The sequence below is a fragment of the Cryptomeria japonica genome, chromosome 4 (assembly GCF_030272615.1).
Source record: "Cryptomeria japonica chromosome 4, Sugi_1.0, whole genome shotgun sequence".
In the NCBI taxonomy this organism is placed as follows: Eukaryota; Viridiplantae; Streptophyta; class Pinopsida; order Cupressales; family Cupressaceae; genus Cryptomeria; species Cryptomeria japonica.
In genome coordinates this window covers 182791430-182804439 of record NC_081408.1, presented here as the reverse complement: position 1 = coordinate 182804439, position 13010 = coordinate 182791430, and the positions used below count along the sequence as shown (strand labels likewise).

Here is a 13010-nt window from a genome sequence, read left to right as displayed (position 1 = left end):
ATCATTCAATTAAATTTATCCTGCGCACACTTGACTAATTTTTGTAATCTATCCAAGCGAAAATCGAGCCACCATGATTTGACAAAGTATTCCAAATTACGCGCTTCTTCAGATGAACAAATTTATTGCACCGCTCATTCCAATAATTTCCCCCATTAAATACCTGCTTTTGCCATGCTCAATCATATCAAACTCTGCTTTCCATTTCTCAATCCGTGCAACATTCAGAGCCAATTAGAAATGAAAACTACCAGAGAAATTATCAAAGCTTCCCTGAGCTGCATATTGTGGCTTTCCATAATCGTGGCAATTAATGCATCAGACCCAGATCCTCTGCAGGATTTCTGTGTGGCTGATACTACTCAAGCTAATGTGAGGGTCAACGGTTTTGTGTGCAAAGACCCAAAGGCAGTGAACGCATCAGATTTCTTGTTTAGGGGACTAGGTAATCCACTCTCAACCAACAATAGTTTTGGGTTTAATATCACACAAGCTAACGTTCAAACTTTGCCCGGAGTAAACACTCTTGGTATATCAATAAACCATGGAGTTTTTGCCCCTGGTGGTTTGAATCCCCCTCATATTCATCCTCGTGCTTCTGAGATCATATTTGTAATGGAAGGCACTATTTTGGTTGGTTTTATCAGCACAAATAATGTGTTGTTCTCACAAAAGTTGGAGAAAGGAGATGTGTTTGTGATTCCAAGGGGCTTAGTGCATTTTCAGCAGAACGTGGGGGCATCATATGCCGCAACAATTACTGCTCTTAACAGCCAGCTCCCTGGTGTTCAAGTGGTTGCATCTGCCCTCTTCGGAGCCAATCCTCCCATTCCTCAAGGTGTGTTGGCCAAGGCATTTAAAGTCAATGACCAACAGATCAAGGAGTTAATTGCTGGACAAGGCTCTACACCTGCATCACCACCTGTAGGGTATTAATATGTCACTGTTAGACCATTCTGCTGAGAGAAGATGTTATCTTGTCTCTCTTAGACTGTTCTTACTCAATTTCATTTATTTCTTTCTTGTCAGCTGTTTTGAAGCTGCACCCAATAAGAGCCTCATCCTACTTGGAGGCTGAACTGAATAAATAGCTTTCTCGTTTTTCGTGGAAGCTGAATTGAATAGAAGTTACGACATATTTGTTTTCAAAGATAATGATATGTGCTTCTAAGTATTCTATATAATTGTATTTCTACATTTTTTAAGTTTTAAAACATTCCTTATCATAAATTATTTTTCAAAATAAAATATTATATTACGTCTTTTGTTTTTGACTTCACAAATTCATAGCTTCAGATTAAAAGAATTTACCCCATTTAAAAAAACATATATCAACCCATTGCTTAGATCATATCTTGAGATGATCTACCATAATTTGTAATATTCCTTTTCATCTAAGTATAAAATCCTAGATGCTCTCATCTATTTCTAGCTAGCTTACTTGTGCTACTAATTGTAAGAGGAATATATACTCAAGCATTAATTTTCTATTTCTAGTTGAATTGGTAAGAAAAATTCTTAAAATATTCATGCAGGAGCATCCCCGGTTCAAGGCAATCTTGCATCAACCAAAAGTATTTCCTTTTTGTTTTTCTTTCTCTTTGTAGTTTCAGAATTTCTCTGTATTTCCTGGATTTGGCTCACTGGAACATATGGAGTTGGATTTTTCTTGAAGACTTGATCATCTTCCTTATTTCGAAACCACAGAGTATTTGGATCATTTTTCGACAAGTTATCACTATTGGTTTCCGAGACAGTTTTCTGTTACCAGTTGTCTGGACCTATTTGCATTGGTGATCTACCAGATCCTTTTCGTAGCTTGCGGAGCCCTGAGCATTGATTCCATTGTTCCTTGGCATGTGGTTGACCTTCCCTTTGATTCGCACTTCCTCCTTTGGACTTTCCAGAAGATTTTCTTTGTCGGAGGCCGACCTTGTTGGTTTTACACATTAGGTCTTGTTCTTCGCGTTTTGATCCTTTTTGGGTTGACTGGATCCCCTTGGATCATATAAATCATTGTGATAGTGCATTAGAATGTATCTAAGGAGTTAGACAAAACATAGAAGTGAATTCCTAAATTTGAGGTCCCGATTGTGACATGTTCTAGCAGGCTTGTGAGCCGGTTACTGTAACCCAGTTGTTACAGGTTGGTTGTAATCAGTTTTCATGCTATAATTCAATCTGTTCTGTGTTGCCTCCATCATGTCCTTGTGTTTTCATTGTGTTTACTCTTGCTGGCTGGTCTAGATTGATCTCTTTGAGGTCCCTCCTAACCGGTGACTGCACCAAGTGGTATCAAAGTGAGATTTTGTTCCAGAGATTACATTGTCCTAAGAATTTTGTTGTAGGGTGGTGGATTGAGGATCCGACCTACAACTGCAGAGAACTAGCGTGAAGATGGCGTGAAAAGGAAATAGGAATGGTGGAGCGCATGGGAATGTAGACCATGTTGTGATGGAAATGTTGCAAGGAATAGTAGCCCAGTCAAAAACCATTGAGACATCCCAGAGAATAGGCCGACATATTGAAGATGTGAGTGAAGATGAAGGAGAAGGAGCCCTAGCAAAATAAGTAAATCTTCCAGTGATCGATCCGGTTGAAGAGAGCTTTTTGAGGGTTTTGAGTAAGGTGGATACTAAACCACATTTTACCCCATCGAAATATGATGGAAAGTTGGATTCAAATGAATTGATGGATTGGATCTCGTAGATGGAGAAAGATTTTGATTTTGAAAACACTGCAGAAGAAAGGAAGGTGAAATATGCCTCTACCCGGTTGAAAGATCATGCATCTCATTGGTGGGAGCATTTGCAGGTTGATAGATAGAGAAGAGGTAAAGAGAAGATCAAGACATGGGATCGGATGGTTGCTAAGTTGAAATCAAAATTTATGCCAGCTGATTATCAAGTGAATCTATTCCGGAAGTTGCAAAATCTGAGACAGAAGCAATCTAGTGTGAAGGAGTACACCGAGGCATTTTACAAGTTGAATATGAGATTTGGACATGTTGATGATAAATTTGAACAAGTTGTAAGATATTTGAATGGATTGCGGGTGTCTATACAAGATGAACTCAGTTTGATCAAATTGCAGAGTGTCGAAGAAGCTTACCAGTATGCCCTAAAAGCAAAAGAGAAGTTGAACAAAAGACATGAGTAGAGACAGAGAGGCAGAGGTGGAAGGTTTACCAGAGAAAGAGGTATCTGTACAGATTAGAAAAAGGACAAGGAAGTGAGAAAAGAAGGTAATTCATACTGGAAAGATGATAGAAATCTCTACTGGAGGAGAGAACCGAATGGCTACCAAAATGAGAATTTTGGGAAAGATGACAAAAGACAAGGCAAGAGAGTGTTTAGAGCAACTTAAAATAAGTGTGGAGGAGAAGAACATCGTACTTTCGAGTGTAAGAAGATAGAGAATACTAGAAGAACAGTATTGGTGAAATAAAACCCCACCAGATCAGCTAATAAACTGGAAGATGGAGAACTGTTGATGATGAGGAGAACTTTGTGCCATACCGGGAGAAATAAAGAGCCCCTGCAGAGGATGAATTTGTTCAAGACTAGATGTAAGGTATCTGGTAAGTATTGTAAAGTTATCATTGATAGTGGTAATTCAAATAATCTTGTTTCAGAAGAGATGGTGAATAAGTTGAATTTAGAAAGATCGAAACACCCTAAGCCTTATGAGATAGCATGGATTCGGGATGATCATAAGTTGTTAGTAAGTGAGCGATGTTTGGTGAAATTGAAAATTGGGAATTATCATGATGAAGTCTTTTGTGATATTATGCCTATGGATATTTGTCACCTTTTGTTGGATAGACCTTGGTAGTTTGATAGACAGGCAATACATGATGGGAGGAAGAATACATACACTATTGTGGCGAATTGGATGAAGAAAAACTTGTTGCACTTGGAGGAACCTTTGAAGACTGAAGTCTATATGAATCCTAGATTCTTTTTGGTGGATGGAAGGAAATTCCTAGATGGAATGAGACATGAGAATGTTTTGCCTTAGTTCCTAAGAAGACTGAGAATCTAGAGCATGAAGAAGAACAACCAAAAGATATAAAAGATCTGTTGTTAGAATATGAAGACATCAATTCAAATAATGTGCCTGATGGATACCACCTGTGAGAAGTATCATTCATTGCATGGACCTGGTTCTTGGAGCTAGTTTTGTCTAACAAAGATGCACACTGAATGACACCGAAAGACAATGAAGAGTTGAATAGACAAGTGCAGGAGTTGTTGAAGAAAGGTTTGATCAGAGAAATTTTAAGTCCTTGTGCAGTACCAAAAGTAATAGAACCTAAGAAGAATGGAGAGTGGAGAATGTGTACTGATTCTTGAGCATTAAACAAGATCACAGTGAAATACTAGTTTCCTTTGCCTAGGATGCATGCCATAATAGATGGTTTAAGTCAAGCCAAATACTTTACAAAGATAGATTTGAAGAGTGGATATCATCAGATCGGGATCAAAGAAGGAGATGAGTGGAAGACAGTATTCAAGACAAATGAAGGACTATATGAGTGGTTGGTGATGCCTTTTGAGTTAGCTAATGCACCGAGTACTTTCATGAGGTTGATAAATGAGGTATTGAAGAATTTTTTGGATAAGTTTGTTATTGTATATTTGGATGACATTCTGATTTTCAGTAAGACAAAAGAGGAGAACTTTTGCATCTTAGACAAGTTTTGAAGAGGTTGAGAGAAGAAAAGTTGTTGATAAATCTTAAGAAGTGTACTTTCATGAAGGAGGAGTTAGTCTATTTGGGATTTGTGATATCTGAGGATGGTTTGAATATGGACCCTGAGAAAGTAAAACCAATTGTTGAATTGCCTACACTGGAAAGCATTTGAGAGGTAAGATCATTTCATGGATTGGCTAGTTTCTATAGGAAATTCAATAGAAATTTTAGTTCAGTTTGTAACCCTATAACTGAGACAATGAGGGGAGATAGGAAGGAGTTCAAGTGGACCACCAAAGAAAATAAAAGTTTTGAACTGTTGAAGTAGAGAGTGACTGAGCAACCTATGTTAGCTTTATTGGATTTCAACAAAGTATTTTAAGTTGATTGTGATGCAAGTGGAACAACAATAGGAGCAGTCTTGAGTCAGGAAGGGAGACCAGTAACTTATTTCACTGAGAAATTAAATGATGCTCGGAGGAGATATTCAGTGTATGATCAAGAATTTTATGCCATAGTTCAAGCCTTGAAGAAGTGGAGACATTACTTGTTGCCTAAGGAGTTTGTGTTGTATATGGGTCATCAAGCTTGGTAGTATTTGAACAGTCAGAGTAAGTTGAATCGGGGACATATGAGATGGGTATAATTTTTGCAAATTTATACCTTTGTGTTGAAGCATAGAAGTGGGAAATCTAATAAAGTTGTTGGTGCATTGAGAAAGAGAAGGAATTTTCTAACTGAGATGAGAGTAACAGTATTAGGGTTGGAGGAGTTGAAGACCTTGTATGATGATGACTTAGATTTGGCAGAACCTTGGAGAGCATGTAGAGAACCGCTTATGGCAAATGAGAGTAAGTGGTTGGATTATTTCATTTAGGATGGGATGTTATTTGGAGGAGTTCAATTGTGCATATCTAAGAGTTCTATGAAGGAGAATTTGATAAAGGAGAAACATAGTGGAGGATTAGCCGGACACTTTGGTGTTGACAAAATAGTAGTAGTGGTGAGTGAGCATTACTTTTGGCCCCACATTCATAAGGATGTTAGGAGATTTGTGCAAAGTTGTAGAGTTTGTCAAGTTGCAAAAGGGAGTAGTCAAAATGTGAGATTATATAAACCTTTGACAGTACCGGTAAGACCTTGGGAGGATATAAGAATGGATTTCATACTAGGATTGCCTTAAATGCAGAGAGGGAATGATTCTATATTTGTGGTGGTGGATAGATTCTCGAAGATGGCTCATTTCATACCTTGTAAGAAGACATCAAATGCTTTACATATAGCAGACCTATTTTTTCAAAGAAGTAGTGAGATTGTATGGATTACCTAAGAGCATATTTTCAGATAGAGACACTAAAGTTGTTGGTTTTTTTCTTAGAACACTTTGGAATAAGATGAAAATAGATTTGAAGTTCAGTTCTACTTTTCACCCATAGACTGATGGACAGACAAAAGTAGTTAACTGAAACTTGGGATTTTTTAAGATGTTTAGTGGGAGACAAAACTGGAAGTTGGGATTTGATTCTTGCACAAGTAGAGTTTGCCTACAATAATTCAATAAATAGGAGTACCAGAAGGACACCTTTTGAGATTGTTACTAGATCACATCCTAGAGGTATATCAGAATTAAGAAATATTAGCAGTGAAGACCAGAGAAGTTTAGAAGCAGAAGAATTTGCGAATCACATGAAGGACTTACATATTCAAGTTAAGCAACATTTGGAGAATATGAAAAAGTATAAAGAGAAAGAAAATGAGAAGAGAAGACATAAGGAATTTGAAGTTGGCGATGAAGTGATGGTGTATCTGAGAAAAGAAAGATTTGCAGTTGGAACTTATAACAAGTTACAGATGAGAAAGTTTGGACCATGCAATATTTTGAGAAAGCTCAGTTCTGGAAATGCATATGAAGTAGAGTTACCAGATAGTCTGAGTGTTTCACTTGTATTTAACATTGCAAATATTCATTGGTATCAAGAACTAGAATTCAGTGAGGACAATATTGCAGACTTGGAGAAATAGTTGCCCCCGGAAGGAACCGGATCAGATCAAAGACATTTTGGATAGTAGGATTGGGCATAGTACCCAGAGTAGTCAATATAAGGAGCATCTTGTGAAGTGGAAGGACAGACTAGTTGAAGATTCATCTTGGATTTCTCAAGCAGAGGTAGACTGCCTTGGTTTTCCTTTAACCCCAAGAAAGTGAGAGACTCACTTTTTCGACAACCCTGGATGTCTAATGCAGGAGCATCCCTGGTTCATGGAAATCTTGCATCAACCAAAAATATTTCCTTTATGTTTTGCTTTCTGTTTGTAGTTTCAACATTTCTTTCTATATTTCCCAAATCTGGCTCACCGAAACCTGTGGAGTTATATTTTTCTTGAAGACTTGATCATCTTCCTTATTCCTAAACCACGAAGCATTTGGATCATTTTCTAGCAAGTTATTGCTACCAGTTTTCGAGATAGTTTCCTGTTATCAGTTGTCTGGACCTATTTGCATTGGTGATCTACCGGATCCTTTCTGTAGCTTGTGGAGCCCTGAGCATTGATTCCATTGTTCCTTGGCATGGGTCCGACCTTCTCTTTGATTCTCACTTCGTTCTTTCAATTTTTTTGGAGGATTTTCTTTTTTAGAGGCCGAACTTGTTGATTTTACATGTTAGGTCTTCTTCTTTAGGTTTTGATCCCATTTTTGGCCAATTGGATCCCCTTGGATCATATAAATAACATAGAAGAAAAATCTTAAGTTTGAGGTCCTGGTTGTGACCTGTTCTGTATTTTGAACATGTTCTAGCAAGCTTGTGAGTCGGTTACTGTAACTTAGTTGTTACTAGTTGGTTCTAATCAGTTTTCATGATATAATTCAATCTGTTCTGCATTGCCTCCATCATGTCCTTGTGTTTTCGTTGTGTTTAGTCTTGCTGAGCAGTCTGGACTGATCTCTTGTAGGTCTCTCCTAACTAGTGACTGCACCAAATATGATGCTTGGGGAATGAAAAACTACATATACAAATTTAATCACCACAATAAAGAAAAATAATTGAAAGAGACAAGATTAGAAATTATGACCATGTCAAAAAGTGTTCCCAACTACCAATACATCTATAATTTAAATCAATCACATCATGAAGATAGGGAAATGAACTCAATATGATATTTATAATATTTAACATATTTAATGGCGAAAGTATTAAATGGGAAATATTTTCAAAGGAAGTAGGAAGTGGAGCTAACTTAGTGAAATAGAGATAAAATATTAACCAAATTAAACACCCATTAAAGTGGCTCCTCATGAAGCGATCAATTAAAAAATGATGGAAAATTATGGGAGGATAGATTAGCATTTCCAAGTAATGCGAAATAATGAAAAGTTAAGGTGAAATTGAAGATTGATTAAATTTAGGTGAGGATTGGGAAAGTTGAGGAAGTTTAAAGAAGGCAAGATATTTCTAAATACAGAGACCTCTTCATAGACTAGATTTACTAGTCTAATAGAGATCCCATTCTGTCTGACTACTAGGAAAAGGCAAATGGATTTTTTAGGGAGGATCACAGATAAAAGGTTGAGTTCCATTTTGAGATATGAGAATCCCTTAGTAGTCTATGCGACCAAATTAGTTCTAGGTGAGGGCTTCATAATGGCATACTATAGATATCGAGTAAACACGGACCTTTTGTCAACATTTCTAGCTTTAGAAGTGGACATGAGTTTAAACAAGGAAATGGCTAGGAATCTCAGCAAGGTTACTTTAAAATCTCAATTCTTGGGAAGCATGGAAGATCTACTGAGGAATTGTGACAATATTTGGATTCCTCTACCCAAGGATTTTGACAAAAAGGGGGAGGATATCCAAAAAATGCCAATCATTCTTTTGGATGATGAAACAAAATATCAAGATAATAATGAGAAAGTAGTGAGGAATCTAATTTTCCTTCTAAACTGGACAAATGTGGTGATGAATCCAAAGCCAAATTAGATAGAAAATTTCATGGAGTTGGAAGATCTGGAGTTGCATAGTCATGGAAGCAACATGGAAACAAGAAGCCTCGTGGAAATTGAAGAAATGTAGGACAATAATCAAGGTTAGAGAAGCTAGTAAGACCCCTCTATTTTGATTTTTTTGTCATAATGTCCCATAAGTATTAGTAGGCTAAACACGTAAGATAGAAAAGGAAGTTGGGAATAAATTTACATGGTAGGTAGTATTAGATAGTGATCAGATGTCTATAAATTTTAACATTTATGAACTATATGCGCCTAGAGGAATTTTTTGTAATATCTTAAGGATCCTTTATGTTAGTAGAAACTATAGATAGATGCTATGTGATATTTGAGGAATTTCAGAAGGAATACTCTATCTCAGAGGGGACTTAACAATGGTTTATTTTTATTTTTTTATATTAATGTAGGGGACTATCCCTAACCAGTAGTTTAACTATCAAAAACAAAATTTAACATCTTTAGATACAATTTCTGGAAAGGAATCATTTTGTGAATATTTTGGTCATCTATGTGTGTTTTTTATTAAGATATACAGGTTTTATAGGGACCCAAAACCCAAATCAAGCATTAGAAAATAAAACTAGTAGCAAACCAAAGTCTAAACAACTACCAACTGGCAACAAAAATAGGGGATACACCCCACAACTCCTAAACCAAAAAACAAGAACAAAGCATAACAACAATTAGCAAAACTAGAGCTATTCAAGATCTTTCATGATCTCTGTATTTTTTTGGATCATATTCTTATTAATATCTTCAAGTTCCTCAAGTATAAACCATGAGTTGCTCCTCTCCTGGATCTTGCTTCTCATCTTGGTTGAAGGTCTAGTAGAGATCTACATATCAACATCTAATATGTTTATTTCAAAACTCTTCTTGCTCTTCTTGGTTTATGATGGTTGGGCTCATTGAATGGCAATTCTCTTGTTAACCCTTTTCAGGCCTTTCACACTACTATTCATAGCATCCATGCTGATTTCCACCAATCCCCTGAGGTTTCCCTTTAATTCCTCCATGCTTTTTTCCAAATGGTCAATTCTTGACTCGTGTTCAATTTTCATAACCCTAATATCTTCCGTCAATTTTTGAGTCATCTTCAAGATCTTGTCAGTTTTTTCTGGCATTGGATTCTTCGTAAAGGTATTGATAATATCATTAATACTCTATTTTAAGAAAGCAATTTCATTGTTCATCCAACAGAAACACTTCTCCTGGTTATTGGAAGAGTTAGAAAGGAGCATTTCAAAATTGTTCTCATCCTTTTTATATTCTCTTGGGTCCACATTAAGGGGGATATCCAATTTAATTTCTTCATCCCCTTTACCCGTTATCTCCCCCACTTTCCCTATTCTAAACTTTTTCAAACTTTAAGGGCCCATAATAGAGTTTTAGAATGTAGGGTTTTGAACTTTTTAGCTACTTGTTTAGTAAGGAATTTTCTTTTCCTGCTACTGTTTATGTTGGGGGTGCCTTTTTGTGGTGGACCCTCATCCTTTGATGGTTGATTATTAGAATCATTAGACATATGGACGTCATTCTAGTCCATGGCCATATTACCCACCTCCTTTTCATCAAACTCAATATCAAAGACCACTTGAACATCATGGCTAGCCAAAGGATTAGGGTTATTAACAAGAGGGGAGAATTTAACCTCATAGGCTTTTGTATATGCCACAATAAGTAAAATTAACCCCTCATGTAGCACAAGATTCTCATTATTTTTAGCATGATTTAAGAGACTCTGCTCAAGAGAATAAAGTAACTAAAAAGGCAAAGAAAGTTTTCTATCATGCTTCAAATGGTTTAAAATTGTGAAATGATAGGAAAAAATGCTAGCATAGTGGTCATCCAGGTTTATGTACCTCATTATAATCTCTTCTATGTCCGCCCAAAGCTTCAGGAGACATTTCCTATTGTATCCCCCATCTGGAATTTTCCTCACTCTATTTCTTTCACTATGTTTGTCAAAGAAGATTGACAGAGCTTCCTCCAAGTTCTTTCACTCTTTGTAGAACTTTTTTACTTCCATTTTTAAACTCGTAATCTCTTCTATAAAAGGTTCATCAACTCTAAATTTGGTACCATACATACAGAGAATGCCCTTCTGTCAAACTTTCACAAAATATTCCATGAACTTGGAATCCTGGCCATGCGACTTTTTGAGGTAAGGCTCAAGGCCACCATCCACAATTTCAGTCCACATTTCCTTGTTCTATTCCCACTTGTGGCATGAGGTTGGTTCCAATATGTTCTTATCTTACCCCATGACTCTAATACCTCTACAATTTTCATTGTTCATAAAACTAAAACCTAACCCAAACCAGAAGATACAGAGCTAGAAAGTCAACAAAAATATGGAAATTCATATCCATATATTTCTAGAAATGACTTTACTCATGTGAATTGATGCCATAATTACAATTTGGCAATTGAGCGAAAAATTTGGCATCCTTACATTTCAACTCACACAAGTGAGTTGGGAAGGAATCTGTAGTCATCCACCATTTAATTTCATCATTTACCACACCAATATTTGTCACATGATCAATGGGCATATTACCTTCCCTACAGACATGAGAAATTTGAATTTCGTCCAAGTTGGAAATCATACCAAGGCACTCCTGGATTAAATGCTTGATAGTCTAGTTGGGAGATGTCCTTTTAATTAGGCAATTAATGATATTTAGAGAGTCACTTTCTAACCAGATCTTTTTGTACCCTCTACAAATAGCCAGTTTAAGCCTAATATAGGTTGCATTTGCCTTAGCAAAGTGGTTTGTCTGAGTACCCGATGGGAGTGCCACTACTAAGACAAGCCTACCATTGTTATCATGAGCAACTCCCCCACAACCTGTCAGCCCAGGATTCCCCTTGGCCACCCTATCAACATTAATTTTGATCCACCCTCTTGGGGGTACAACCCAAGCAATGTTGGATCTAGTTTGCTATATCTTCACATTGGGTCTATATATATCCCATTCAATGTGCCATCTATTAATAATATCCCAATCCAAGTCATAAGTGGGGATATCTGGATCAAGCCTTCGAGAAGGACAAGATGACATAAAAATTTCCTTGATGTTACTCTGAATACAATAGGCCATGAATATGATATATGATTTTTGTCCATATGCCCCAAGCAATATGAGGAACCATAAAACTCCTCGAGACCCTCAGAGAAGGATTCTCAGAAGGAAATTTCATTGGGACCAACATTCAAACAAGATAAAGGGGAAACAACATCTAATCCCCCAAAGATCAATAAATTAAGCCAAAACATCCTGAGCAAAAGAACAATGAACCAATAGATGTGCAACATCTTCAACAACTTCCTTGCATAGAAAGCAACAATTAGGCATTGACATCACTCTCCTGCAAAGATTTTCAATACAAAGCACTTTGTTTTGCATTAAAAGTCATAAGAAAATATTAATTTTAGGAATCAACAAATTATTCCAGAGACATGACCAAAAAGGTGTAGGAGCAAAGGATCTAGAGAGCATGGCAAAACCCCAAGAAATAAAAAAACCACCAAAAGATGATCACTCCCAAACCAAAGAATCCTCACCAAGGAAGGAGGGAATAAGAATACCCAAAAGCCACTTTTGGAGAGGTTTTAGCATCAGATCAGTACTAATAAGATCAATCCACTGACCCTCCCGAATATAATCAGTGACCTAGTGTCCAATCTACTCCTCACATACAACTATGAACTCAATAGCCTAGGGATTATCAATCAAGGGGCTATCACCCATCCACCAATCTTCCAAGAACTGAATTTTTTGGCCATTTCCAAGACTCCATCTTGAACCTTTTAATATTAGGGATTTCATGTTCAAAATGTTTATCCAGAGGGCAAAAGCATCATGAGGGATTATGTGATCTTCCAAAACATTATGAATATGGTGAATATGACCAAGGTACTTGTACTGAATGATATTAGTCCACTCATTAGACTTTGTGAGAGCTCTCCATAATTATTGGTTGTGGCAAAATTGGCTCCAAACTGACACAGTATGGATCAGTAACCTTCGTGTTATTGATTTTTTAAAAAATTACAGATCATTCATCATGATTAGGATAATTAGCTATGACTTTGGTTTTTTGAAATTTTTTGAAAAATCAATAACACAAGTTTTCAGATGTCGTTGACATGCCATTTTGGAGCCAGAATAGTCGCGCCCACAATTGTTTAGACATAGGGCTTTGTTAAAGTATTGAATATGTCTAATGGCAAGAAGCCCAAGTTTCTTCGATAGACAGACTTGATCCTAGGACACAAGATGAAGACGATTTTTGTTTTCCATAC

The 13010-nt window shown here is 36.8% G+C and overlaps 1 protein-coding gene across 1 annotated transcript; it reads left to right on the top strand.

Moving 5' to 3' along the window:
• The first annotated feature begins 221 nt into the window (after positions 1 to 221).
• Positions 222 to 1051, top strand: LOC131028101 (germin-like protein subfamily T member 1). The gene has a single exon (XM_057958327.2). It carries the CDS (start codon positions 241 to 243, stop codon positions 934 to 936), a length of 696 nt encoding a protein of 231 aa, XP_057814310.2. The 5' UTR covers positions 222 to 240; the 3' UTR covers positions 937 to 1051.
• The last annotated feature ends 11959 nt before the right edge of the window (positions 1052 to 13010 follow it).